This window comes from Lontra canadensis, unplaced genomic scaffold (genome assembly GCF_010015895.1).
Source record: "Lontra canadensis isolate GAN:19392208 unplaced genomic scaffold, GSC_riverotter_1.0 scaffold73, whole genome shotgun sequence".
NCBI classification, from domain to species: Eukaryota; Metazoa; Chordata; class Mammalia; order Carnivora; family Mustelidae; genus Lontra; species Lontra canadensis.
Window position 1 is genome coordinate 3387333 of NW_022631067.1, and position 27837 is coordinate 3415169.

Consider the following 27837-nt stretch of genomic DNA (forward strand, 5'->3'; position numbering starts at 1 on the left):
ACTGTGTGTTAAACACTAGATTTGAAACATGGTTTGTTACATCATTTGGAAGCCTTGGATGCTGTCGACGTCCTTTGAGACACAGACATCCACACACATTTCTTCCCAGGTACGTGTGGGCCCTGTCAGTCCTGAAGGACGTCTGTCAAACAGCCGGGGTTGAGACGATTCAGAGCTGAGCTGTGGTTTCTAGATTGGGAACACCCGGCCCTTAGGAGGGACACCTCGAGGCTCTAACCCATGACCTTTGGCAGACCCTGGACTTAGTCTGTCCCCACAGTCCAGGAGGCTGTCAGAAATCCAGTCCGGCTTCTGAGCTGGCGTCTATGGACTGGGAGAGTGTGTGGATGTCCCCTGGAGAAGAGCCTAGAATGTAGGCTTTCTTGCTTGGTCCTCCCTGCATTCTAAACCCCCTTCCTCCATCTCTTCCCTGGATCTCAAGGTCGTAATGGTTTTTTAGTGCCTTTAATCAGATTAAACAACAATGGAAATTTTGGCCAGCTTTTCTGGATGTCCTCAGGAAAATCATCCCAACAGCCATGGGCTGCTTTTATGTGTGAGAGAAATAAGTTATTTGTTTAAGCCACTATCAGAATGATTTTTGGATAAAAACAGTCTAGCCAATTTCTAGATGATACATTCCTTTATATACACCAGTTAAATACTTAAGGCCAGTTTGGTGTTTACCATAACTTCAGTATTATTTTCCCTCACACTACTCAGGTATGAGAAGAAAAAGGTATTTTTTTTTTAATTAAAAGTACCATTAGAACAACCCCATCTCCTCCTTCTGTTCTGTATAATCTCATTTTATATTGGCTCCCACGTAGCGAATACTCCATAACAATCTTTGAAAAGTCAGCTAACACTGAACACAACTATCATTCTTTAACCCAACCCATAAAATGCTACAATATACCCTCCAGCGAAGTTTATGATCTATGTTCCAGCTTTTAAACCTACTTCATTTTTACGTTTCAAATCCATTCTCCCTAGAAAGTTGGCAGAACTTAATACTTTCATCTATTTACTTCCGAGTTTAAAAAGCACTTACCATTTGAGACGGAATTCCCATTTTCAGCAGTGATAGCACTCGAGAGTGAATTAGATAATTGAATTCCATGGTTATTTGCATTTCTATCTTGAGTCTCAGATGCAATTTCTGATCTACCAGCATCCTCTCGGCCAGTGAGGTTCATGTTAGTCTCAAAACCTAAAATAAATTTTAGAAAGGGTTACTCTTTTTGGATAAAATGCACCCACTAATTTAATAAAATAGTAGAAGAAAATAATACAACTCATCAAATGAAACACTAATTGTATTTGAAATAGTAAATCAATAATCATCCTTCATTAAATTTCTGGCCTACAAAATGTCCACCAAATTTTGTCACAGCACTCTCAAATGTAATGGGGAATATTTAGTGGTGTTAATGAATTACATAATTTACTATTTTCAAACATATCTGTACAGAATTTTTGGTGTCAGAGTCTAATAACTTGTCACTAGAGTGCCTTCTGTCTTGAGAATGCTATTTCCTAAAAGAAGCGTGGAAATAAATTCATGTTTCACAAGTTTTCTCAACTACTAAATTAAGCAGAGCTGAGACAATCCCTACAGGTTTGAAAAAATAAGAAATACACTTACAGCATCTTACCAACTTTATTATTATCCATGGAGGACTATTAAGTCTCAAAACCCTACCTTTGCATTCTGAACACTAACATTACCTAATTGTTCACTGCGTGTCCCAAGTTGAGTGTTCAGGGATCAATGAGTACAAGAAGCCATCCCCCAAATTAGGCTGAAGAGCCAAATTAAGATTTTTTTTTTTAACTATGTAGAAATAATAAAGTAAAATGTAACAAATGCCAGGGTTTGGAGCAAAGTCTACTGCATTATCCTGAGGCAGGGTCTACGAATGACCAGAGGGAGCAAAGGAAGCACAGTTGTCCACCAGGGCGTCAGGTGTGGCCCCTGCCACCCCACTCCCTTGGAGTCACCGTCCCTCTCTGGGGCTGGTCGGGGGAGCCTGGGACTGGCTCTTGCTTCCCAAGGGATGTCTGGAGGATCCTTGTTCAATATGGAGGACGTGGATGTTCCTTTTGGTCTTCGGTGGTACAGAGTGGATTCTGACTGCCTTTCGGTTAGGGCTTTCTGAAGTTTAAGGCTAACAGATTATTCGAAAGGGATAAGAAGCCTAATTTGCTTTATTATACTTTACATGCGGCAGAATGGTTTATCTCCAGTGATCCCGAAGGAGGGAGGGAGGAGGAGGGAGGAAGTAGGGGAAAGAATGGAGGGAGGGAGGAAGAGAGGGAAGGAGGAAGAAAGGATGGAGGGAGGGAGAAGGAAGGAATGATGGATGGAGGGGAGAGGAGGAAGGAAGAATATAGGGAGGGAGGGAGGGAAAAAAGGGAGAAGTCTGGCCCTCCAGAGCTTGTCTCTCCAGGTTGGTCTTGACAGGATCCTTTCTACCTCTTGCCTCTATGCTGATCTCCCCTTGCCCTCGAGCCTTACACCCCAACAGCACGACAGGCAACGGTCACGTATCCAGACGCTCCACACTGACCCACGTTCCCTGCTTTGCCATAGGCACTCGCACCAGCTGGGGTGGCTCCTGTCCTCACCAGTGGGGCTCGTGGTCGGATGAGCCCCAGGGACCTGTCACTTAGAAGTGGAGGGTGCAGCCAGTCTGCCCCGCAGGAAAGCGTGCTGCTGTCTAGAGCAGGAGATGCTGGAGGGATAGAATGGAGGCGAAATGGACAGGTCTTTGAAAACCACGGCAGCTCCTGGATCCTTGCACTTGAAAACAAGCAGAAAAGCGTTGGCTCAAGCAGCGTGCGGAAGAACAGGGATGAGCCTGAGAGCAGCTGATGGGGAGGGACCGTCGGAGTTCTCGGGCTGCCACTGCAAGACTACCTATTCCTTTCGGTCGACTCTCGCTTGCCTTTCAGAGAAATCAAGTTAGCAACACGGTTTGGCTGTAAAGTCTCAAGACACAGATGCTGGTCAGCCTCTCTTCGAGCTCCTTTTCTCGCTCTTTGATTCGGTTGTTTATTGAATTCCTATGATGTGTTTGCACTCTTCGTGAACTCCACGTGCCATAACGACCATGACAAACGGACAGCCGTGGCGCAAGGAGCTGAGGTTCTGTGCCGGTGCAGTGGGTGCTTACCCAAGGCTGGGAACCAGGGCATCTATTCCTGCGTGAATAGGGACGGTCTTCTTACCTCTGGCGGGACAGAACTCAGTACTCAGATGCACTGCGTAGACTCTTGCTATAGACAAGATGCTAGCATCCCTCTTCACCAACTTCCGGCTCCTAAACAATTCACGTTTATATAGTCAAAATCTCCAATTTTCCTATTATGGTTTTAAAAATATTTCTCTCATCAGCAGCTTACACTGTAGCCAAGGACTGGTTTTCAATGTGCTGTACGAGTTAGGCGGTGATTCTTACATTACCTCTAAAATTTTCTTTGTATTTCTATTTTAAAAGCGTAGGTCTATTCGGGGATGGCTCTGGGTTGGAATAAGGAAGGAAGTCCTTCTTCCGGTAAAACATAAGAATCAATGGCCAATCTAACGATAATTATTCACCTTGTTCAGATGATAATCGCCAGCTCCTGAGGGTTTAGGATGTGCCAAACCCCCACCAGACGTGACATCTGATTTTGCCCTGGTTTTCCTGCTTCTGAAGAGCTGTCCCTTTCACACCCATTTTCGAGATGAGGTCCCAGAGGATCGGGGAAGTTAACCTCCGGGCAAACATTTCAGAATCAGCCGGGTTCAGACAGAGGCACTCGGACTCCACCATCCACCCACACTCATTCTTACGCTTGGCCCTTCTGTGTAAAGCCTCCCGTCCTTGCATCTGCTGATCTAAAGGGGAAGGCGGCTGCTTCTCCGTGTCTTCCCTGGATCCCCTGTGCCTCGGTGGTAATGAAACGGGAACTGCAGGCTGAACACTGTCGTCCAGCCACCGAACTGGACTTGCAACATCTATACCAACGTCTCCCCTCTAGGGTTATCCTTCCTCATGAATATTAATTGTGGGGGTGGTTCTTGGCTTCCTAAATTCTGTGTCAGCCTCTGCTCATAAACACCCTGGCTCAGAGGGAAATCCAGACACGTTCGAGCGCCTGTGCCCCAACTTGTTAATGCCTAGTTTCAGCCACAATGAAGAGCAAAGGCAGAAACCCTCCGCGGTTTGATTTTGCTCCAAAGGGTCTGTTTAGCGAGCAGCTGCCATGTTCCTCATCAAGAAGATGCCCGTGACCCTGGACTCGGGCACGGGAGGAACCCGAGGACCCTGGGATTGAGTAGGGAGCAGTTCCAGTTACAAGGGCACATACACAAGGTCTGTACTTCAGGGAGGGCCCTGCAAGGAATGATCCAGAGCCAACAAAGTCGTGAGGCCTTGTCATGCCTCCAAGCAGCGGCCCCTGGGATTTTCAGGGTGAAGAAAAGTCGGTCACAGTCACACCAAAAGAAAATACTTGAGGCTCTGAGTGGGTCTAAGCCAACAGGGAGGGAGCGTGTGCGGTGAAATCCCACAGGAAGACTGTTGGCGAGTCTGAGTGACTGTGTGTCCCGCGTCTTGTGTGCTCAGAGGTTTGTGGAGCTCGGTGGCACTCACAATGCCGCTCCGTCTGCACACCTGGGCTGTTCCCTCTGAGCCTGTAAACAGGACTTCTCTGTGCCCCCTGCCTGGGGCTGTTTGCACAGGTACGAGAGAAGTGAATCACCCTGGGATCTGACTCAAAGATAAAACGTCGGCCTTTACCCCAGGATACGACGGTTAATTACGAGCACGCAGTGTGGACACGGTTAGCTCGAATCTTAATCGAGTGGGAGAGTTCTAGCGGATCTGCAAGTGCGGATGCAGGAAAAATTTCAGCTTTGCTGTGTTCGTTTTTTGTATGTTGTTGTTGTGGGTTGTTTAAAAAAATATATATATATATATAAAACACTAAACTATCACTCTGGGTGGGTGTTATCCTTTGAAAACTGGTTTTCCATAGAAGGTGATATTGTCCCCCGGAATATCTGGGCATGACTGGAGACCTTGCTAGTCCCCACCCCGGAGGAGGGGGCAGTTACTGGTGTCCAGTGAGCAGAGGTCAGGGGTGCCGTGAAGCCCCAGCCAAGAGCAGCCCGTCCCTGGGAAGAGGAGTTCCCGCCCAGGAGGCAGCTGGCCTGAGGCTGACCACCTTCTTCTGCACCCTAAGTCAGACCATGCCATGTGCCCACTCAGGTCTCTCCACTGGTTTCTGTTTCACTTAGGGAAAACAGAAAAAATAATAAATGAATGATCACCACTAAACTGCTGGAGAAATTTTCGTTTTCTAGAAGGAAACTCCATGTTTTGCAATGAAAACAGTTGACCAATTTACTTACCACGGAATCCGTGGGAATGATTACGGGAAAACCTTGGTAATCGTTTGTCCTCATTCACACGAGATTACTGACAACATGAAAGGACTTTCACTGTGAACATACCTTTGAGCTTCTAATCTCTGCTTATTTAAAATGATGAGGTAAGGAAAACTTCTCATTGAGCGAGGTGAAAATCTCGTATGTATTCAAAGGGCCAGAGCCGTTTGCTTTCCAGCTGAGCGTTAACATGAGGGGAAGGACGGACTCTGGGACATCTGAAATCTATTCCCGACCCGCAGGGTGCATTCAGGGTTTCACTACCAGTTACCACTGATGAGTATGTCCTCCTTGTCCCACCGATATGGAAGGTTCATGCCTGCTCAGTGTTTAAAAATCTTAACTGTACATGGCTTTGCAACCTGTAATCTCAGAAAACTGCCATCAGTTTGATAACTCTTGGCTCTGGCATCTTGGTGCCTAGAGACAGGAGACAGGAGTCTACAGAGTGATGGTCGTGGACCCCACCCTCACCCGCCAAGGCCATGTCCAAGGCCCAAGCACCAGTCAGTTGGTCAATGCGTGCCCAGTTAATGGTGGCAGAAGACAGCTTTGGCCAATGTGCGCTTTGCTTATTTTCCCGTTTTAAACAAATGCTCCATTCATTCCCTAAATGTTTATCATTGTAATTATCTTTCTTAAAGACACCCCACACCTGCCCCATGGTTTGGAAAACACAATGGTCTGGAAAGCCTTTTTGCTCAGAGAAGAAAGGAGAGGAGAGGACAGAGAGGAAAGGAGGGGAAGGAAGAGAAGAGGTGAGGGGAGAGAGGAGGAGGGAAGGGGAGGAGAAGGGAGGGGAGAGAGGACGAGAGGAGGGGAGGGGAGAAGAGTAGAGAGGGGAGGAGAGGACAGAGAGGAGAGGGGGGGAAGGGAGAGGAGAGGAGGGGAGGTGAGAGAGGAGAGGAGGGGAGAGGAGGAGAGGAGGGGAGGGGAGAGGAGAGGAGAGTCTGGTTCTGCACAGTCTGTGGGTACATTTGTCACATATGCACCATCACCAGAGCAGGGCGCCAGCCAATACTGAGGTAAGGGCACAACATAAACTGCATTTTTAAATGTTACTACTCTGGCAAAACCTGTGTCCAGCTGGATGGGGCTGGAGGACAGATCAGAGACAGGAGCTGGGAGCCTTTAGACCAGGGAAGAGGCAGGGCTGGGTGGTCAGGACGGTCCGCCTTACAGGTCTCACGGAGCTTAGGGACCGGAGTAAGTCAGCACCAGCGAAGTGCCTGGACACAGGACAGTCTAGGGCTGTGCCTGTTGACCTTCAAGTGACAGGGGCACGCCCAAGGGTGAAACTGAGTGGCAATTATTTGAGTCACAGCATTCATTAGGACTGAAAAGAAAACGTGCAGGAAAGACTCAAGCATCTCTTAGTAGGGAGATCTCTTGCAGAGATCGTGTAGAGAGGGGCAGCGGAAGGCGAGACATGGTGAGAGTGGACACAAGCCGGCAGGTGTGGGCTCGATGGCGGAGGGGGGGTGGAGGGCAGAGAGAGGCTGACAGCAATGCGTGCCACAGAAAGGTCGCAGAGAATGAGTCAGGAGTGAGCAACAGAGTGTTTCTTTAAGAAGAATGCTTAAACACATCATTTCTTTCTTGGTTACCTTAACTTGAGATAATTTTAGAGTATATTTTGGAAACATAGGAGATAGGATCCAGGTTTCAGTAACGCAGGAGAAAAACAAACTATTGCTGTTTGACTGATTTAATACCGAGAGTGCTATGCAAGGCAGAAAAAATGTGCAAATACATTTTAAACTCATTACTCACGCTGGCTCTAATTCATTCCACAACTCTATAGGAAAATTCCTCTCCAGAAAGGCTACTGCATGGAGGGAATGCGTTTGTTTTTTCCTCTTTGGCATTAAGGAAAGGTACAAACACAGAGACGCGGCTGGCATAGTCCCTCTACTTCTCAAGTTCTCATTCCTAAAACCTGGGCGTTCCAGCTCAACTGTGCTCACGGACGCACATAGATGGTGTGTAACTAACTCAGTTTGGATGGGATCACTTAGACCCCAGATTGGCATCTAGTGTGTGAGTTACAAGGAATAATGTCTAATACGCCTCTGATTTTTGTAAAATCCTCTATTACCACAGGTAAGAACTATAAATAAGGATTGAGTACCCCCACATTGCCCTGCATTCTGCTATAACAAGCTTCTAGGAAGCAAATTAAACTTTTAAAAAAATAAATGCTAACATAACCCAAGCATAGGGCCTGCTGCCTCAGAGGAGGACAAACGTCCAGTGTAAGGACACATCTAGACAGTGTCGGGTCCAAGCCTCAAATATGCAGACAGACCCCCACCCCACCCCCGGTGTGGGGTTGTGCCACAAGACACGAGATGGGAGCGGAGCCGGTCTTCCCGCAGTGTGTCCTCTGGCACGGAGGGCGCGCACCGCGTCTCCGTATGTTTTGTACAGCTCTAACTGACCCCAAACCATGTGAATTGGACCTTGTCGTCCCTTTGCTGATAGTTGCAGAAATGTGTCAAGAACAGGCTTCAATCTCTAACAGTAAAGGGGGGAGCCTGGGGACAGAACACGGGCTTCTGTGCGATCACCTTTAGGACACAGCCATGTGCCGTAATTCACTTGCATTCCTATAGGAACCCGTTACCTTACGAGACAGAAAAAATAGAGCACCCTAGCAATTGCAAAGGATGGAGAGGTTGAGAAAACACAACTGTCCAAGGCTACTGACCTTCAAAGGCTAGCGCCAGTCCCCAGCACACCTTCCCACTTTTTAATGACCCTTCAGAAATCGCTACTCTTGAGTAGATCAAAATTCCTCTGGAGTCGTGTTTTAGGCATTTCTTCTGCGGCAGACAGTGCCACCAACACTTATCCTCCGGGCTAAGCGGGGTAGATGGAAATGCTTCCTTGTCCCCTACTCCTAACTCCTGCCACCCACTCCCCTGCCAAGTGCAAGGAGAGGGTTTGCGCTGGAACCGCCAACTGAATCAGGAAATAGAGTGATATCTTCAACAACATATGTGCTGAGCAGGGGAAGAATATATTGATAGTAAAGCTAAAAAGTGACTGTCAGTATAAATAAGGTTTTTAGAACCCAAAAATGCACAGAAAATTATGTTGTGCCAATTTCCTTTTAAATTTAACTAAGTGGATCCTTTCGTGCCCATCTCTTCTGTCCCTGCCGGAATGGGAAACAAATCACACCAATCCCTTCCCTCTCCGCGTACTCGGGTAGCTTGCCCGTCCTATAATTAGCTGAACATGAACATCTAAACACCACGCTAGCCTGGCCCGGAGACCCATTCCTCATGTATAATTTCATAGGTCATGGGGTTATTTATACGGCTGTTATTTTTACATCTCCCAAGTGCCAGGTGGTAATGTACATCCAGGATCGGGGAACGCGGCGCCTGCAAAGATAGCTCCGTCGGCCCGGGCAGCCCTCGTTAGGGTGAAGGGGTCGTCCTCGCTTTCTCCAGAGAGCCAAGGGGAAGAGGATGATCTTCCGCTCTTTGGTCGGGAAGGTGTGGGGCCTGGGACACCTGCGTGGCGTCACGGAGGGCGAGCTAGTGGGGCCCGGCATCTCAAGGGAACACAGACGAGCCCCGGGCACCTCCACCTGCGGCCGCATCCTTCCTTAGGCGGAGAGCCGCTGCCCACCCCCCAGATCTACAGAACCTCAACGAGCGTTTATTTATTTTTTTATTGAGAATCGTACGGAGTCCATTTTGTCTCCGGACCCTGGTCACTTCCCTGCAGAGCTAGTCATGGAGTCCCTCCTGCATTTTTAACAGATGATCTGTTTCCAGAATAACTACTTTGGTCCTTGAGAAAAACTGAATCTCTGTTGCCCCATTTCAGGGATATTAGCTTACGTTCTGCCTTAACCACGACGTTCTAGTCCCTGCTGGCCAGCCCCGATCTCTTCCGCAGAAACACCTTTGCACAACCGGAGGCTTTCGGATTCACGGACGGGTCCCACAGGACAGGAAAGCTCTAGCTGTGAAGACTGATTTCACAGGTGTGGTCGCAGCAGGTTAGAGAGAACCAGGAAAGTCGTCAACAGTTTAAAAAAAAAATGCAGTGAAGTATGCGGGGTTTTCTCAAAGTCCTTTTTCAGGAGGAATCACAAATTACCCACCTAAATGCTAATAACCACAAGGGCACAGGCCAGGGCCAATGGAAGAGGCCCAACTATGTATCTTAAGCCTTTCGTGCCAACATCTAACTGGGGAGAAACCGGACAGGCCTGGGGCCAGGACCCCCAGGTTGGGGGGGGGGCTGTGCTCGGGAACCCAGCAGGCCCTGGTCGGCCATCATGTCCAGTGGCTACAGAGACATTTCAGTATTTTAACAATAGGGTGGTCCCGTTCATCTCTCAAGGAGATGACGATGAGCCCACAGCTCTGAGGCCTTCAGGAATGAATTAAAAATATCTACACAGGGGCGCCTGGGTGGCTCAGTGGGTTGAGCGTCTGACTCTCAGTTTCAGCTCTGGTCACAATATCAGGGTCATGGGATTGAGTCGCATCAGGGTCCCTGCTCCGCGCTGGGTCTGGTTGTCTCTCTCCCCTCATTCATGCTCCCTCTCTCTCTAAAAAATAAAGAAAAACACTTTTAAAAGAATAAAATAAGAAATAAAATTATCTATAGAAATTAAAATTCTTGTCAAAATATTCGATAAGCCACACGGACCGTATTTTAGGTGGCTCCTGGGATTGTGTCCTTTAACAAAGGCGGGCGGTTGGCGCTCCTGGTTCCGTATGCCTCCAAGTCCTAAGTGCCTGTGAGTGCATTTCCCCTGAGCAGCTGCCGTGACATATCACAGAGCTGATGTCAGACATGCGGAAGGGAGGAACCCCCGGGACCCTGGGGGGGGGGGGAGGCTGAACCTGCGTCTCACAGTCTCATTTCATCCACTACAGAAACCACTGAAGGGTCAGTCGGAAGCTGGGATATCCCCTTCCCACTTGCCCTGCAACTAAGCATCTCTCACTCATTGTTAAAGTGCATGTTTCCATTTAAATGAAAGTAGAAAAAATCAGAGAGAGACATCGGTCCTTTCCACATACCCAAATGGACTTACTCCAAAACATTAGGTCCCCATTGTGCAAAACCCTATAATCACAGAGTAGGATTGGAACACAAACTGGCCCCTAGCTGGGGGGCTGGGGCCCTCCTGCCCTGGGTCTTTCTCTCCTCGAGTTTGGTTTCAAATCCCTCCCATCCCTCCATATAAATCCCACCTTCTAGACCAATGTTCCAAAGGACATGTCTACAGGCTGAGAAATCAATTTAGTGGGTCATGATAAGCATTTAAAGATGAAGGAGAATAGAACCAAATGAATAAAAACGCAGCATTTCACAAGCTTTGAGGGTAAGTAGTGTTTCGTGACACCCAAATCGTGTCTTCACGCAAACTGTCTCACACCGCCTGGATACGCTGGAGTTTTCATGTCTCCCCACTGTGAGCTGCTTCTGAACAGACCCCACATTTCATGGAAAAAAAAATCCATACCACTTAGTACAATGCCTGGCACAAAATAGAGTCCTTGGTGTGTTTTTCGAACAAACAAACAAACAAAATGAGTGAAGCTTGCCTTTCTTACTGGGTGATTTTTCCAAACCTCTTTGAAAACATCAGGCAAACAGCAGGACAAAACATGATTGCCAGTTCCACTGTCTTGCCTGGAGTTAACCTCTACTTTTTCTTAAGTCCTGAGAAGAACTGCACATTTTGGGGCCATTCATAGAATGATTTTATTGTCTGGGGAAAAAAAAAAAAAAAAGAAGAAGATTTCTCCTGAAGTCATTGCAGACGGTTCCTAGGACGGATTCAATCCTCACAGCAGTGAAAATGTCTCTGATTGACAGCTGAACCACGTTGCTGGGTTTTCTAATGATTTTTTTTTTTAATGTTTTTATGATCTCTCATCACCAGACGTGAGCTCGGTGCCTCTGTCCTGGGTTGCTCCTCAGACTCTGGAAATTAGACACGATTCCAAGGCTCCGTAAGTGAACTAAGAAGACCCCCTCCTTGCACACCGCAGCTACACCCATGAATTAATGTTAGCAATTCGAGTTTTACTGTCTTGGATTGACACATAAGCGGTTCAATCAACCTCTAGTTGTGCTTGGTGTATGCAGAGGAGATCGGGGTGGCCAGGATACAGCAGACAAACACGGGAAGCGTGGAATGCAGGCTACTGTCCCTGAAATGGAGCAATGTAGGTTATATGTTTCAGGAGTTATTTTTAAAGCAGCTTATCTATTAAAAATCCAAGGAGGACTCTCTTACTAACTATATAGAAAGGTAGTTAAATATCAAGAAATGAAATCAAGTCCATCCAATTCTCATGAAAATAAAATACATACATAAAGAGCCCTTTTGCTCTAGAGGGTCTGGGCTGGGCACCAGTTGTATCCCTAAGAAAGGGTGTGAGAGCCCGTAGAAGCATCCAGGGGGAGGGCTCCCCAGCTTTAAGTCAGGGGTTTGTACTCTGATGTGTCCCCTCCATTCTGCTGTGAAGACCAGCCTGGCCCCTTCGGCTCTGAGAACAGGTTAAGCAAACGTAGCTCCAGCGGACAGAGGTGATGTCAGAAGGTAATTTAATAGCTGGGAGCTTTGATTCCCATTTCAGTTTCATGGAAATGCCTTTGTAGGGCTCACAGGTTTCCCCCACAGCTTTGCCCACGTCTTCTCTCTCAATTTACTTCCTCGTGGATTGTCCATCTTTCCACATCAAAGAATAATTAAACCCAAATCCCAAATGCGCACGTTTGCCTAGGAAATAACCCCATGTACCTAGTGTCTATGTGTCACTTCTTTCATTCTTTAAAAGGACATTTTTCTTTGAAAAATTAGGTTTGATGATGAGCCAGATTTGGGGGCATGAGGAAGCTCTCTTGCAGGTTTTTTGGCAATTCTGGGTAATGCACAAATTCTCAGGCATTGCGGGACAGTGAGTGTTCTGATGTCAATTTGTGTAAGGTCAGATCTGGCCCATGCCTGCGTTGTCTGGACCCTGCACTTTTTAGGACCTAGTCACCGAAGCGGGGAGCACAAGGAATGAGGCTGCTGTTTACTGTCTTATCACAATGAACATGTGGGATTGCAACAGGCCAGTCATTGCAAACGCTCCACGTGTGGGTAAGAACGTTGCAGATTTCAAGGAGAAACGAGAAAAAGATGGAAGTAAAAGCCAGAGTAGAAACAAGGCTGTGAAGCTTCGCACACACGTGGGAGGCTGGGCGACCACCGGGGACTCAGGGAAGGGAGCGCTGGATAAAGTGGTACTGCGGAGAGCTAACCCTCAGGTCGTGTGGGCTTTTCTAGGCTAATCTGAGGATTAATCATAAAAATGATTCAAGTCAGCATAAAGGACCTGAATGCCCGTAGGTAATTAAGAAATCCGTTTTCCTCCACCAAGACTCTTAAGGAGAACGAGAACGTGGCATCGATCCGGCCCATCTTTAGGAAAACTTTCCACGCACCATGTCGCTTTTAAGCATTTCTTTACAAAAGGAAGAGAACCCCAGGATGTTGTAATATGTGGCAATAATGAGATGCAGGTGGTCAGGAAGGTCTTTATGAACTTGCTTAAGGAGAGCTGCTGATGCCTCGCGAGACGAGCACTGGGCTTCTCTCTGGAGGCCCCCGTGGGAGTTTCATTCACGATCCCGTATACAGACCCACAATACACAACAGCTGCTTGCCTGAACGGGTTGATAGCATGAAAAATATCTACTAGTTATGAAAGATAATCCACTTCTGAAAAGACTGCCTCTTTTTTTTTTTCTTCTTCTTCCCAATCCCAGGTTCAATAGCTGCTTCTCCAGCCGACGGCGCATCCCAGAACATCCCGGTTGTGACGGCCGCTCGGCTGTGCCGGGCTCCGTGCAGAAGGGAAGAATCGTTTGTGCAAGACGTGTATCTCTGCTAAGACTGGCATGTGGTGGCTACAGAGGCACAGCCAATACGTTCAGGTAATTTCCCAAGTGACTCAAAGGTTACTTCTTGATCAGGTTGACCGACATAGTTAATTGTCAGAGTCCTCTGCTTGGTTTTGCTCCTGGGTTTCAAAGGATCATGGAGCAGCACGGTCCAGTGGATGTCCATGGTCATGAGACCTGTGGGCTGAGTATCTTCCCAACAAGTCCTGATTGCAGGGCAGGGGCTGGAGGCCCCACGAGTCTTCTGTCCAGACACGTTTCCACCTTCGCCGTTACCTGCGTCTCTGCTTCCAGACTGACGTGATTCAGAAACTAACAAATTGTTATTGTTTGCTTTTCATTTAGAACGTCACCAAGAGGCGAATGATGGAAGGGTTTTCGAATGTCTTTCTCCTATCCCAATCACGGGGGCTGTTGAAAATCACTGAAAAGAAAAAAAAACAAAACAAAAAACAAAAACGTGCCCTCTTCCCACATTTTTTCCTGGTCATGAGGTTACATTCAACTTCAGAAAGGGATGATTCTCTCAGACATTGACTTTGTATCAGTTAAAATTTTTAATTGTTTGTGGAGACTGGGACTGGCCTCACAGAACAGAAATAGACATTTCTTCCGAGTTTCGGAGAAAGGGACCGTGTCTCATTCCTGACTCTGGGACCAGTTCATTCCCGTCATTATGCGAGAGTCACTTAATCCCTTAAACTCTCAGATCGCTCATTAGCAAATGGGGAGGCCAACACCTGCTTCACTCGCCTCACACAGGCCAAGGAGGTGGGGACCGAAGAGACATCTGCCTGCTTGGCCAACAGGAAAGAACCATTCGCAGACGCCGGCTATTAATATTATTAACAGAATACCATTAACAAATGTTCCATCGCGTTTCCGAGTATTTTCCATTACAGGAGGTCAGATGTGCATACCCAGAATTGCCACTAGCCCTCTGGGTCATCCCCCTCCTGGGCTCTTTGCAGTCTTTGTGGGGAAGATCCGAAGATCCTGCTGACTTCCCACGTGACGAGGGGACACAATGGAGAGCATTCAGAGCCCTGTCCTGCAGCTTCCAGGTGGAAAGCTCATCCTGCTCTGATCCCATGCAAGACAAGCAGTGCCCTCTGTTCTCTCTCGGCCTTTTCTGCACCCTTCACACCTGTGCTCTAACGGGACCGTGTACCCTGAGCCCACAGGTCCCCATGCACACGGTTCCTTCTGGCTGCCGTGCCTGTCGTCCTGCTTGTGCACCTGGGGAACTCCATCCTCTCCACACCGATGGCCACTCGCCCTGCTCACTGGGCATCCCGGGCGTGAGGCTGTCCCCCACTCCTCCAGCAGCCCCGCTCTAAGCACACTGTGATCAGCACCCTCACCGCCGTGGGCCTGTGCTTCTCCCCGGCCATAGACACTTTGTGACTATCCGATGGAGTCTGGGATGCCTCCCCACCAGATCAGGAACAAGCCTAGCACTGGGACTTACAGGCCACGTGGAGCTCAGTTATGGACCCACAAGTAGTTTATGACCTGCAGGCTAAAAAGCCTCCCTGCTCCACTAGGATTTCACTCATTGAAACTGGATGGACCCGTCTGCCTCCTACAGTCTGTGAGAGGGCAGGGACAACATGGATTTCTCCATTTCTGGATTCCCAGTAGCAAGCCCTGGACTTCCACTCAGTAAATGTTAGGGGATGAGCTCTGCAAGTTCATGCAAGTCCCTTATGCACCCCCGGTTGCACAATGGCCCTGTGTGAATTCTTGGGCATTTCTAAAGAGAAGGTGCTAGAAGTTGGGAAAAGAATGTCACAAACACTCACAACAAATATTAGACATTTAAAAACAACTGTCTGATTCATATCAAAGACAAAGGGCTTTGTGCTCTTAACATAGGTTAGTTGGGCTACAGATCGGTTAATTAGAATTGAAAGCTTATTTCTAAGCGGAGATGGGCTAAGTATGATTTGGGAAATTAGAAATACTGAAAACACATCCCAAACACAGAGGCTCCTGGTTCCTGCAGAGGAGCCAAGAGCTTGGCAAACAAAAGGCTTTTCTCGCAGAGAGGCATCATCTCCTTCTCAGGCTCCCCGGCCTGGGGAAACCCTAACGGCACAGCCTTACCTCCTAGCCACTTAGTGAGAAATAGAGAACCTGCCTGTCTGGGCTGTTAAGCTCGTCTTTACTTATTTGGAAAATAAGGGGCATTGACTGTTGACTCCAGATCGTTCCAGAATGCAGAGGAATGCCTTGCTTTCATGCGAGGCAGACTCTCAGGTGAGGCGGGAAGGTGGACAGCGACACATCAGGGAACTATGTGTCTGTCTGTCCACGCCCTTCATGATTTTCAAGATGCCTCAGGCCACCCCTCTACCTCTTGCCCTCCACCCCCCGAAATAAGTCATGACAGAGAGAAACGGTGCAGGGAGGGAGGGAGACCACCGGCCCTGCACGGGACAAGGTGCTAGGAGAACCCGAGGAGAGGCAGGAAGCTGTGGGGATGCCAGCCTCTGCGTCCTGTTCTGGGAGGCCGAGATTTGCATGAGGCACAGCAGTTTCTTCTGCTGTGATCTCATTAGAATGCGTCAGATGCCGAACGGAGACGGTGTCCAAACTTGGGCTTCCAACGCAGGCAGAGAATGGCAGCTTCCAGACATCGCCCTCCAGCAAGTCAGACTTCTGCCAGTGATTTCATGACATTTTGGTGATTTTAAAGCACTCTTCTTGTTACTAAACAATGAATAAGTAACTACTTAATTTGGCATGGAGGCATCTAAACCTTATAAAATATTGATTTCAGAAGTGACTGTATGTTTTTTGGAACGCTGGTCTTTTATTCTCGGTTCTGTTTGAGTGTCATATTTAGAGACCCACCCTTTCTAATTCTATTTTCTCTTTCATGGTGGTACAAGGGGCTGCGGTGCCCACCGCCCACCTCACTGGCTTCAGTGTTCTCTCGGGGGAAGCTCACCTGAGAGTCATCTAGTCTCTGTTGTGAAAAGTGATATCCTGGTTTCCAGAGACAGGTTTCTCTCATGTCAGGGAAGGCTGAAATGGGTCCACTGGTCTGGACAGATTGAAGTGATGTCAGAGTAAATCTTCTATTGTTTTCTAAAGGACTTTTTAAATAATTTGTAAATATTTATTAATAAATGATTTGACACTGGAATGCACTGCACATCAATCCAGTGGGGAAGGAGAGGGCTGGACAAGCCTGGGGATGAGGCAAGATGGGCCACGGAGAGAGTCCGTTCATCCAGTCCCTCGACGTCTGTGAATGTCTGATAGTTTCCATAAGGCCAACTTTAAAAAAAGAACTCCCTTTTAAACAAATGTCCCAATGGGATAAAATACTGAACTGTGAAAATTCAGCGATAGAACACTGATTTAAAACTCAAAATATTCTTACTCAGAATGTTTATGCAATAAAATAAATGCAAATGTAAATGTAAATGCAAAAGAATAAAATGAAATGAACAGTGATTTCCATCTGGGCTAGGTGAGTCTCTTTAAGTAAAAATGACTCAAGGGCTAGGTCCAGTAAATACGGTCATATGGCAAATTGCTTTTTTTTTTTTTTTCAGGTAGTTTTTCATCAAATAGGTATTTAATAAACACCTACTCTATGCAAAGAAATGCTGTACATTTTCTGTTGTCATTTACATCATTTTTAACCACCTACTTACATCTTATAAACTATGGATGCACAATATCAAAAGTCATAAGACAATTTTGGCAAAAATATTCTGCACACCAGACTTTTCCTTAATTCAGTGGGGCTCTCTTCCTTCCTTCTCCAGTTCTCCAGGGTGTGCCACATTTTTGTCAAAGTCCTATCATCCTGGTCTCTGCTCATTTTGTTTTTGTTCTGGATAAACTCAGCCGGACTGCAGGACGCCGTCTGGAGCAATGGAGCACCCTAGTGGTCTACACAAGCCAATGGATCTCTCCTTCCCTTCGCGTTCGGTCTCGTGATTTTTGAAACTAAGTAACCAGAAATCTTTGGCATAATAATATTAGTCATGTTATAATATCAGATGAAGCACATTTCGTGAAAGAAAGGGATAACTGCTGCATAGATCATTAAACATTTAGTCACTCTAGATGTTAAGGGCCAAGTGGCCCACATACAATATTCCAAAACCGGATACGCACTCTGGAGCTGTCACATACATGTTTGGCATTTTTAAATTTGTAAAACCCTTTTTTCCACCCCAACTCTAGGACTCCAGTGCGAACGACTCAACCCTTGTCCTCTGTCTCCTGCTGCCCGAGGCCCCCCATGCAGGGAGATAAGCCATGGCGCTGGAGGCACTCAATGTCTCACATGCTAGGATGGCACTGAGGGCACGGGGGTCCTCTCTGGGCCTCATTTTCCTCATCTGTGAGACGGGGATAATAGTAGCAGACAGCTTCTCATCTTGAGAGAAATAGATGGGTCATGAAAACAGTAACTGTAAGCACTATGGCCATTGTCTGCCACCACTATTTCTCTGGGGCTGCGGGCTGGTCACCATCCACAGCCTTCTGTCTGCATGCCACGCATCCTGAACTCTTAGAATCTGAGGGACTTCATATGCCTCAGGTCGCATGCCCTCAAGTCAACAGCAAATCAACCACTTTGGGGGAAGATAATATTTGTGAAATCCTCCAAGTCTGCAGAAGTGAGGGAGCAGAATTACATACCCAAGGGCTTCATTGCTACACACGACTCATTGTCCTTTCTACTTAACTGGAAATGCCCACAGTAGGGTAATAGTGAGCAGCGTCATCTCCTCAAGGTCGCTTTCCAAAGAAGCAAGGGGGATATTCTGAACACTTCTGCAAAATTTGCAGAACAATTTCCCCAGACAACAACTGCATGAAATGAGCTGTAATTAATTCAGGTGCCCGGAGGGTGAGTTTGCCACCCACTGAATTACTTGGTAAGAAAGCCATTTCAGGTGAAAATAAGAATATCTTTAAATATAAAGAGGGTAAAGTAGACGATTTAAAACCTTAAAGGGAAGAAATCCCAAGACTACAGTAAATCGTTAATAAGGGCCATTCAATTCATTCAGAAGAAAATGGATTACTGACTCTGGGATCCAACTGTGTAAACCTTAATCATCAGAGAGCAGCTCTGGTGATTAGCTTCAGCACGAAGCCCGCTCTTCCCCCACGTCTTATCTTTAGCCCCTTTTATTCTAAAGGAATGACCTGTAAGATCCCACGAGAACATGACATGCGAACGTGCAAACCTATTTCCCACATCGCGGACCATCAAGAATCCCCCAGCTCTCAAACGTGGAGTTGTAACTCCTGTCATCTGGTGTGCGGGGACGACCCGGTCTCCTACTGTTACATTTGCGGTTATGACAGCTACTGTGCTGGGGCAGAAGTTGCTAATTCATGTATTTATGAGAAAGTCATATGTGGTTCAAGACAATTTTTTCAAATGAAGAGTGTCTGGTAAAAGCCCACAGTAGAAAAGTAGTTTATAATCGTAGATGTGAACTAACAGTGTTGTACTCGAGGTTTCGATATGTGTTCTCAAATACTGGCTAATGCCACCACAGGGAAATATAATTAGCAAATTCACACACCACGCCTGGAGGCCCCGCTATATTCCTCACTACACTAAGTCCTCAGCTAAGGGATTTCCAGATGACGAGATGCGCCCAGAAATCCATTCACTTCGCTTTTCTGAGCAGAGTCAAGAAGAATTCACCCAATTCCTAACTACGGTAAAATGAGCTTTATGAGGTTTTAATTAACTTTTCGTTCTAAAAGCAAATATTAATTTGTTCATTTTATACTTTTCTCATAGATTCCATTTTGTTCCTTCAAATACAACATATAGGGGCACCTGGGTGGCTCAGTGGTTTAAAGCCTTTGCCTTCGGCTCAGGTCATGATCTCAGGGTCCTGGGATCGAGCCCCACATCGGGCTCTCTGCTCAGTGGGGAGCCTGCTTCCTCCTCTCTCTCTGCCTACTTGTGATCTCTCTCTCTGTCAAATAAATAAATAAAACTTAAAAAAAAATTACAAGATATGACTTGTGAAATTCTAACATTCTTCTACTTACAAAGACAACTTCATATATTAATGGATCTATACTTAAGAAATCATTAGCAAAATAAACAATTAGTGTATTTGAAGAATAAATAAAGAGTAGTTTATTTATTCATTTGCTAAGAGTTCTTACCTTGATCTACTTTTCACTTATTCAGATGGCTTTCTAGATTTTCTAGAGTTTTTATAATTTTCCTAAATGGAAAAGTTATTTTCCTAATCAGATGATGAAAGCAAACATGTTTATGTATTTTCTTTTGGAGAGACAGCAGGTTAATGCGTATATAAAAAGTTACATCATTAGGCAACATTTTACTTCCAATCCTACCAGCTGACCTCGAGAAGGCCTTTAACCTCTTCACCTGGAATTTTCCCATCCCAGCCTATAAAGCGAGGTTGTTAATAGTTACTGTTTACCTGGAGTGGTGGGTATTAATGGATCACGACTGAAGAGACCTGTTAGAACTGCCTTAAGGGGTTAAAATGTTCCTCGGGTGGTACACAAGCAGAAGGACAATCATTCATCCAAAGCGATGTAAAGGTGAACTGTGTTAAGTACAAGGTAGTGATGGACAGGTCTTCACCCCAGACACCCGGCCGGAAAGGAGATGGACAGCCAGACAGAAGGACACTCAGGCATTCACGGTGAACCCCGAATCAAATGGGAATCGGCCAGATAACGCCACAAAAATACCACTTCCGTGTCAGAAGGGAGCATTATCCGAGAAAAGAGAACGGGAGCTCAGATTTAATCTTACACGTCATGAAAACGGACTGAACCCAGCTTAGGTACTACGTGTTTTTAGATCAGGAGCCTTTGGTGCGAAATGGACACAGGCATTCTCACCTACTGGACCACGTGGGCCGCCTTCGATGTTTCAAGCTGCCATCTGCTCGCAACGGCCACCCCCGACCCCCAGCAGCGTGTGCCTGTGGTGCGTGCGCGCATGGAGGCGGAGATGGGCGTCCATCTCAAGGCACAGAGCGGGGCGCTGGTTCCCCTACCTTCGGGCTCCCTGATCCTCCTCCCCGCGGCCGACCTCCGAAGCACGCTCCTTCCAGAGCTGAAGAGGCTGGTCAGCTCGTCCAGCGGGCTGCTGAGCGCCCTGCAGTTCGGGGGGCTGTAGGGCACCGGGGAGGAGGGGCTGGCGCTGGCCTTCCTGTGCTCGGCCCTGGCTGCCCTCCCGGGCGAGTAGGGGGCCTTGGAGAAGGAGCTGCACGGGCCCCCCGCGGGTGCGGAGTTGGGCGGCTGGGGCGCTTTGGGCACGTCGGGGCTGGGGCCCGCCGCCCGGCCTGCGTTCCCCAGGGGTTCCGGGGGGAAGGCGAAGTGCGTGGGCGGCCGGGGGGCCGGGGGCGCGGGAGGGGGAGGGGGCGTAGGGGGGGACCCGCTCGTTGCCAGCGGGCAGGGGGACGCGGGCCTGTCCCCGTCGCCTTTTTGGTTCTTGGCGTGCTGTGGAGAAAGGGGGCTCGAGCCTTCGGCCTGCACCGGGTACTTGAGGTTGGTCTCCAGCACGGGCAGCTTCTTCACCTCCAGGGGCGTCAAGGGCGACTCGTCGGACGCCGGGGAGCAGGTGACCGGGGTCGGGGGGAACACCAGGAGTGGGGGACGGTGGGGGAGCAGGTTGGGGAAGGGGGCCGGGATGTCGCACGCATCTTTGCAGGGCCTGGCAGCGGCCTGGCCGCCCCCTTCGCCATCCTCGCAGGTGACAGGGTTCCGAGTGTCACTCAGCAGAGGGGGCGACGCAGACGCCTCGGGGGGCGCGAAGTACTTCATCTCCTCGTACACGGCCTCCACCTGCTCGGGGCTGCCGGCGCGGCCCACCATCTCGATGTAGACGGGCTCGGGCTCCGGCTCCGGCGGGGCGCGCATGGGGGGCGCAGGGGGCGCGGGGACCCCCGGCGTGCGCTGCGGGCCCCCTCTGCGCCGCGCGCCCGCGATCTCCTCGGAGGAGCCGCTGAGCTTGGTGTTGGGGCTGCGCTTGGGTTTCCGAGGAGGAATTTTCTTCATGGTGCTGTAGTCGTCGCTGTGAGGTCGGGGTCGGGTGAGCCCTGCGGGGGGGAACAGGAGAGGTGCCAGGGGTTAACTAGGCCCCCAGAGCCCCACCGTCAGCCCCTACCTGCCTCCCTCCCTCCACCTTCCAGAGCCTCAGGCTGCCAACGAGAAAACCTATCCGGAACTTGGAGCTGGGGACCAGAGCTAGCCATTGGGGAAGGCGTCCTGTGCGCCGTGAGAGGGCCCAGCATTGCCAGCCACCTGCGAAGAAGAAGAAGGCCTGGGGAAGCCCTGGGACCCACCTCGGCTCTGCTGCGGGAAGCCAGCACACCTGTGCGCTCCGGGCCTGAGGCCGCTGTGAAGAAAGTGTTGGCTGAACGGATCCTCAAGACTTTGGAGGCCAGAAAATAAAGACTGGGGCCAGCAAGCCCATGAGCTAGTTAGTGGCATATGGATGCCTCCAGCCTAGGAAATGCCTAGGCTCACTGTAAGGGGTACACAGTGAACAAAACACCAACAAAAACACCAACGTGCATGGAGAGATTTTCTTAGAAAAGAACTTGATGAAACACGAAGCTCACCGTGAGTTTTACGACATATTTGAATCCTTAAGAGAAACACGTATTTAACAGGGAAATCAAGAGGGCAATGATTCAAGGAGAAATTCTAAGGGGAGGGGCGCCCTGCTGGCTCAGGGGGTAGGATGTACGACTCTTGATCTCAGGGTGGAGAATTTGAGCCCCACCTTGGGCGCAGAGATTATTTAAAATAAAACAAAACAAAACAACAAAAAACTTCAAAGACAGAAACTTGTTAGGCCGAAACAGGGGAGATACTCAGAAAAACAATGAAAGAGAAAGAAGAACCACTTAAATACGACTCTAAAACACTTATTAAAGGTTACGTTAAAAAAAATACCCCCCCACCAAATTCCAAGAGACTTCTTTTTTCCAATATATTTTTACCATAAATTGTCATAGTATTCTTATTAACTATAAGTTCTCTGGAAACTGAGATGTTCATGTCAGAAAACTGCGCAAATTTTGCTGAAGCAGCAAAACTTCTAGAAAATCTTGAACTGTTTTATTGATTTGGTATTTTACTGATCTGAAGGAAGGTATATAAGCGCAGCTAATTTTGCTGAGTTCCTGAGTTGTTTCAGGCAGCGGGGTTTTTCAGTCACTGTGCATGTCCAACAGCGATCTCTGTCTCTCGTTGTGGGGTGCCTACGGGGTCTCATGGCTAACAGTAAGGACTTTGGAATCAGCTCTGGACTCAGATGCCAGAGTGATCATTCACTCGTGCCGTCGTTCACTTAGGCGTGCATTCAAGCCATATTTAACTGAGACACATTCGTGAACAGACAGAATGTTCCCTTCCTTCTTCTGCCCTAGTGGGAGGTGTCAGACAATAACAGCAAGTAAATAAAGCAGATGAGAAAATTCTCTCGCGTGTTGGAATGTGATACACACCACGAGGACCAGGAACAGCAGGCCACAGGAAGGGGGTTCCAGGGTGGTGAAGAAAAGAGGTCTTGGGAAAACCTAAGTTCTAGTATCGTCACATGCAAAACGGTGATATCGGTCATTATCTCAGAGGAATAAAAGGGAGAGAAATGCTCAGCTCCTACTCTGGTACATTGTAAACATGAGTCAAATGGGAGATATCCAAGAGAGAAAGAAAAAGAACAAAGCTAATTTTCTAGCCCACTGGACATCTTTGTAAGCCAGTGTCCTACAGGGTTCGCCAAAGCAGCCAACTTCTAAGAATGGAAAATACCAAAAATGCAGAATTCTATAAGTCATAAGCATTATTCCAAAGGCTTTCAATGTGCTAAGACACAGCCGCTCATAAGCTTCTGGAAAGTTAATGAACCACACTAATTTTTAACATTAGAATTACCGAATTGTTCTGAAGATTTGAATAATTTAAAGGATTTGTGGCAGACTGTATTTTCCAAAACTGGCTTCAACAATATTTTTCAATCCCACTGCTCTTCCAGAACCTTGAAACCGGCAGGCCCTCCGTGACTGAGCCCTGATGAATCAACTGTGACAAAGGAGAAGCCACCCGCCTTCTGAGGCCGGTGGTGGGCAGCATGGCTTTAGTCTGGCTCCTGCTCCCCTGGGACGCGTCCTGGGGGCCCTGATCTCTATGCACAAAGTCTGTCTACCCTGGAGCAGCCCCGCTGTGGAGAACATGTGGAAAGGCCACATAAGTGAGAGATGCCAGGTGACCCCACCTGCTCCAGGCCTCACCAGTCCAGGTGTCTCCAACCCAGACACCAGAAATACATAGTGAACCAAGTCTTTGATGGTTCCGGCACTAGCCACTGTCAGCCCAGCCAGCTGCTGGAACCGTGAGAGAGAGAGGATCATCACCACTGTTCTTTTAAGACGAGTTTGGAGAGGTCTGTTACACAGCAGCAGAGGACTGTTACACAGCGGCAGAGGACTGATGCCGATATCGGTGCTGGCCGGGTGCTGCTGCAAAGTCACTTGAAAAGTACGGTGGTGGCTTTGGAAGATTGGAGGAGCCTTGATGACAGTGTGAACAGAAGTGTGGTGATGCTCAACAAGGCTCGTGGGGCAGCTTCAAGGAAAGTGAGGGAGATGCTGGAAGCTGGAGGAAACGCAACCCTTTGTATGCCACCACAGAAGGGTTCGTGAGAGTGTCCCCTGCAGGGATGCCCACGGAGCTGGACGATCTAGTGAAGGAGAGCTGCAGGCGGGGTGGGAACGCTGCCTTCCAGATTATTCTAGCTGCCACTAGTAAAATGTGAGAGTAAAGACATAAGCTAAACAAGGAGCTAATGACCATGAAGGAGCTAGAACTCCTTTATAACTATAAACCATAAAGGAATTTCTCTCTCTCCCCCTTTTGAAAATAACACAGCTCCTCACTGCCATGCTGTCCAGACAGCAGATGATTCTGGAGTGAAGATGTGATTTCCAGGCAGAGATGAAGTCTGGGCATTTCCCTGAAAACCTAGCTAAAGATGAAGCCAAGGTCATGACTTTGAAACCCTTTCTCAAGACCTCAAAAAGATTTAAAGCAGTGTCTCATGCACACTTCCCAAGCAGCAACACTGTAGGACTCCTAAGAATATCAAGATTATCGTTCCAGAGAACTCCTGTAGAGAGCCCAGAGTAGAGATGACATTGTCTCAAAAAGTTAGTGTCTGTGGCTTTTCACCACTGGAGTGGATTACAGAGTGACTCACAAGAAACTCACTAAGCTTTTAAAGGAATTGTATCAGTGTTTACCAAAAAGGGCAGAGTCATTACCAAATGCCAAGTTCTGGTGCCTCAGGATGTTATGAGCTGAAAACAAGTTGCCTCTTGCGCATTAGGAATTATAACTCAAAGGTGAGCCAAGATTGCAGACCATGGGCCTGAGAGCCACAGAAAACCATTTCCAGGCACCAGGACTCAATCCTAGTCAAGGCCTGGGCAACCTGTGCCCAGGTGTCCTTCAGAACTGCTGTGTGCCTTCCAAGTGCGCCATCTCCAGTCAAGGGCATATGCACCCAACCCTTCAGGGTCTTCTCACTGCAAGGAGTAGAGCCTGTCTTTGGACCGAATGGGGCGTCCTGGAAGAGCTGTGCACCTGAGCTGCCAGGAAGCCTGGGTCTGACCAACGCAACGAGATGGGGACTTTGGGTCTGGGCGTGGTGGGCTGAGGAGAGGTGGCTTTGGGGGTTTGGAAGAGGAGTGACTGTATTTCATATGTGGGAAGGGTGTGAGTTGTTTTTGTCCAGTGGGTGGGTTGGAATTGTATTCTCCTAGAATCAGCCACAATAGTGTTTCCAATCCTGTTAAGAGGTCGAGTCTGTTTCTCCTTCGTAAGCCTGGGTGCACCCTTGGGACCGCCTGACAGATGGGAGGGATGTGGTGAAGGTGAGGCTGCCTGGCGTCCCCTCTCCCAGAGCACGTGCCTTTGACACTCTGCTTCTTTGTGTATGAAGTCCAGGTCCCCACCAAAGCTGTCACCCCGCATAAATCACGTGCAGGAAACATCCGGAGATAGAGACGCCCGCATCATCCCAGTCCTCACATGGCCGACGAGCCAGCATGCACAGGGCCAACCTTCAGATGATTCCAACTACCAACCTGCAGCCTCTTGAAAGACCTTGACTGAGGACCACCCGGAGGGACCCATAACGACTGAATTTGAATCTTTGGGCGTGAGAACTAGAACTTCAGTCTTCATAAAATACAATTACAAAACCACAGAATATTAAAGTCTCATTGCTTTTATGGGTGTTTCTCTGTATGTGTGTGTTCACACAAATACTAATAATTCATTTTAAACATGGATGGAAGGGCTACGAAAAATGAACTTATATTAAGGATTTTTTTTTTCAAATAAGGAAGTTTCTTAACAATGTTTTGAGTCCTAATATTGATGGCTAAAACACCTGTGACTCCATCAGGATGGGGTCAGGCATTCATTTCCACAGTCACAGGACACCTTCAGGGCAAGGCCTGGTGTTGTAACAGTAGCTTAAGTGTTAAACCGAACATTCTCAACTTCGTCTCTTATCTGAGCTACCGCGCAATGATCTAGGGAATTAACGTCACGCTGAGGTTCTCTTAGGAGATAAAATGTTCTTACACAGAATACATGCTCTTTGAAGGTTCCCTGAGGCATGTCAGGTGGCTTTTAAGGCACCATTTTGAGTAGGACACAATTTATTTGGCCCTATTCTCCCTGAAAAACAGGTACCTACATAGTTAATCTATAAGAAAGAGAAAATGAATGAGAAGCTTGTTCATCAAGAAAATAATTCTGTCTGTACATGTACATATCCACCATATTCCAATCCCTTCAGAGTGATTCTGCCTAGTTTTAGAGGAAACCTAATGCTTAGCATAGGGCCCTGGACAGAGGATGCTCAGCTAGACGCCAGCTGGCTGGACGCCGGACCAGCCCCATACACGAGTGAATGTAGTATCAACCTATAACCAGCTACAAAAGGGGGGAAAAAAGGGCTTCCATCGAGCTGTGACATATTGCGACCTGATAACATTTTTTTTTTTTTTTTGGTGGGAGGAGTCCATAACGTTTGCTGTTACCCCATCTACCCCCACTGGACTTCACCCCGTATGGGTAATGTCACTGAAATGTCCTTCCCAGCCCCTTCCCAGGTTCCAACAAGGGTGAGCACCCTTGTCCTGTGTTCTGCACCACCTCCTCTCTTTGCCGTTAGTCTGCCCATCTTATAATTCGTTTGCCCATTTATCTCCCCCTGGTTTCTGTGGCCCTCTGGGGGAGGTGGCCTCATGGAGTACAGTTGATTATTGTGTGTCGAATGGACTCATGTGTCCTAAGTTGTGAAACACGCACTCTTACTCTTCTTTATTCAGTAACATACTCTCAGGATGGTGTTCACAAATATCTAATTTCTGTCAAATTTTAGCTAATAGGAAAATATAAGTCAAGGGGCTTCTATGAAAAATGCACTGACAGGCTAAATCCAGCAAATCTCAAGGCCAAATTGTGGTCATTCTGATTTACTGATAAGAATCGACTTCTGTGTGAATGGAAGTAATACAAAGAAATGCATTCCTATAACATGCATTTGTTCCATAAATACTTCCCGAGCACCTGCTGTGTACCAAGGGGTAGTCTTGAGTAAAGATAAACACAGATAGTGAAAAGAGATGGAATGTTATTTCCAAATTAAGCTACACAGATGAACTATTCTAGTATAAATATAAACTTATGAATTTATATTTGTATCATTTATAAATATATAAATGGTCTTGTTGGGAATGGAGTTATACAGCCATTTAGTTTTAAAAATTATGGATTCCACAAGGTATTATTTCTAAGGAATGGGCTGCTGCCATCTGAAGGGCTAGAGGGTGTGGAGATCACGTGACAGGAGAGTGAACAGTGAAGGCTGGCGCTACTCCAGCAAAACCTCTTGCAATCCCCCCATCCAGTTACCCCAAGCCTGGGAACAAGTCTGCACCGTGGGCTCAGAGAATCAAGTCTCCAGAAGGGTGCACGAGCTGGGAGCTGGGAACCCCCTAGACGGGAGAAGCAGCAGCCCTGTTCTTCCTGCCCTAGTCACTTTGGCAAAGAGCAGCCTTAGACTTTTAAAAAATAGCACAGTTGCCCCTTGAACAGCGCAGGGGCTGGGGTGCCCACCACTCCTACCATTGAAAATCTGCCTGTAACTTTTGACTCTCCCCCAATTCTCCTACTGATATAGCATGCTGTTGTAGAAGCAACAGTCCATGTACGTGTAATTTACATATGTATTATATATTGTATCTTTACAACAAAGTAAGCGAGGGAAAAGAAAATGTTACCCAGAAAATCAGAGAAAATATGTTTACAGGGTCGTACACTATCGAGAAACAATCCACGTATAACCGGAGCCATGCAGTTCCAGCCTGGGCTGTTCAAGGGTCAGCTCT

General features: G+C 47.7%; 1 protein-coding gene across 1 annotated transcript in view; it reads right to left on the minus strand.

Annotated features, from left to right (window-relative positions):
* The window catches only part of MYO16 (myosin XVI), a 587020-nt gene that overhangs the window by 39331 nt on the left and 519852 nt on the right, over nucleotides 1–27837 (minus strand). The window contains exons 32-33 of the mRNA XM_032881053.1: nucleotides 20419–21462; nucleotides 1055–1213 (exon numbers count right to left, since the gene is read on the minus strand). Of these exons, the coding sequence (XP_032736944.1) occupies nucleotides 1055–1213; nucleotides 20419–21462 (1203 nt within the window). The remainder of the gene's footprint in view (nucleotides 1–1054; nucleotides 1214–20418; nucleotides 21463–27837) is intronic.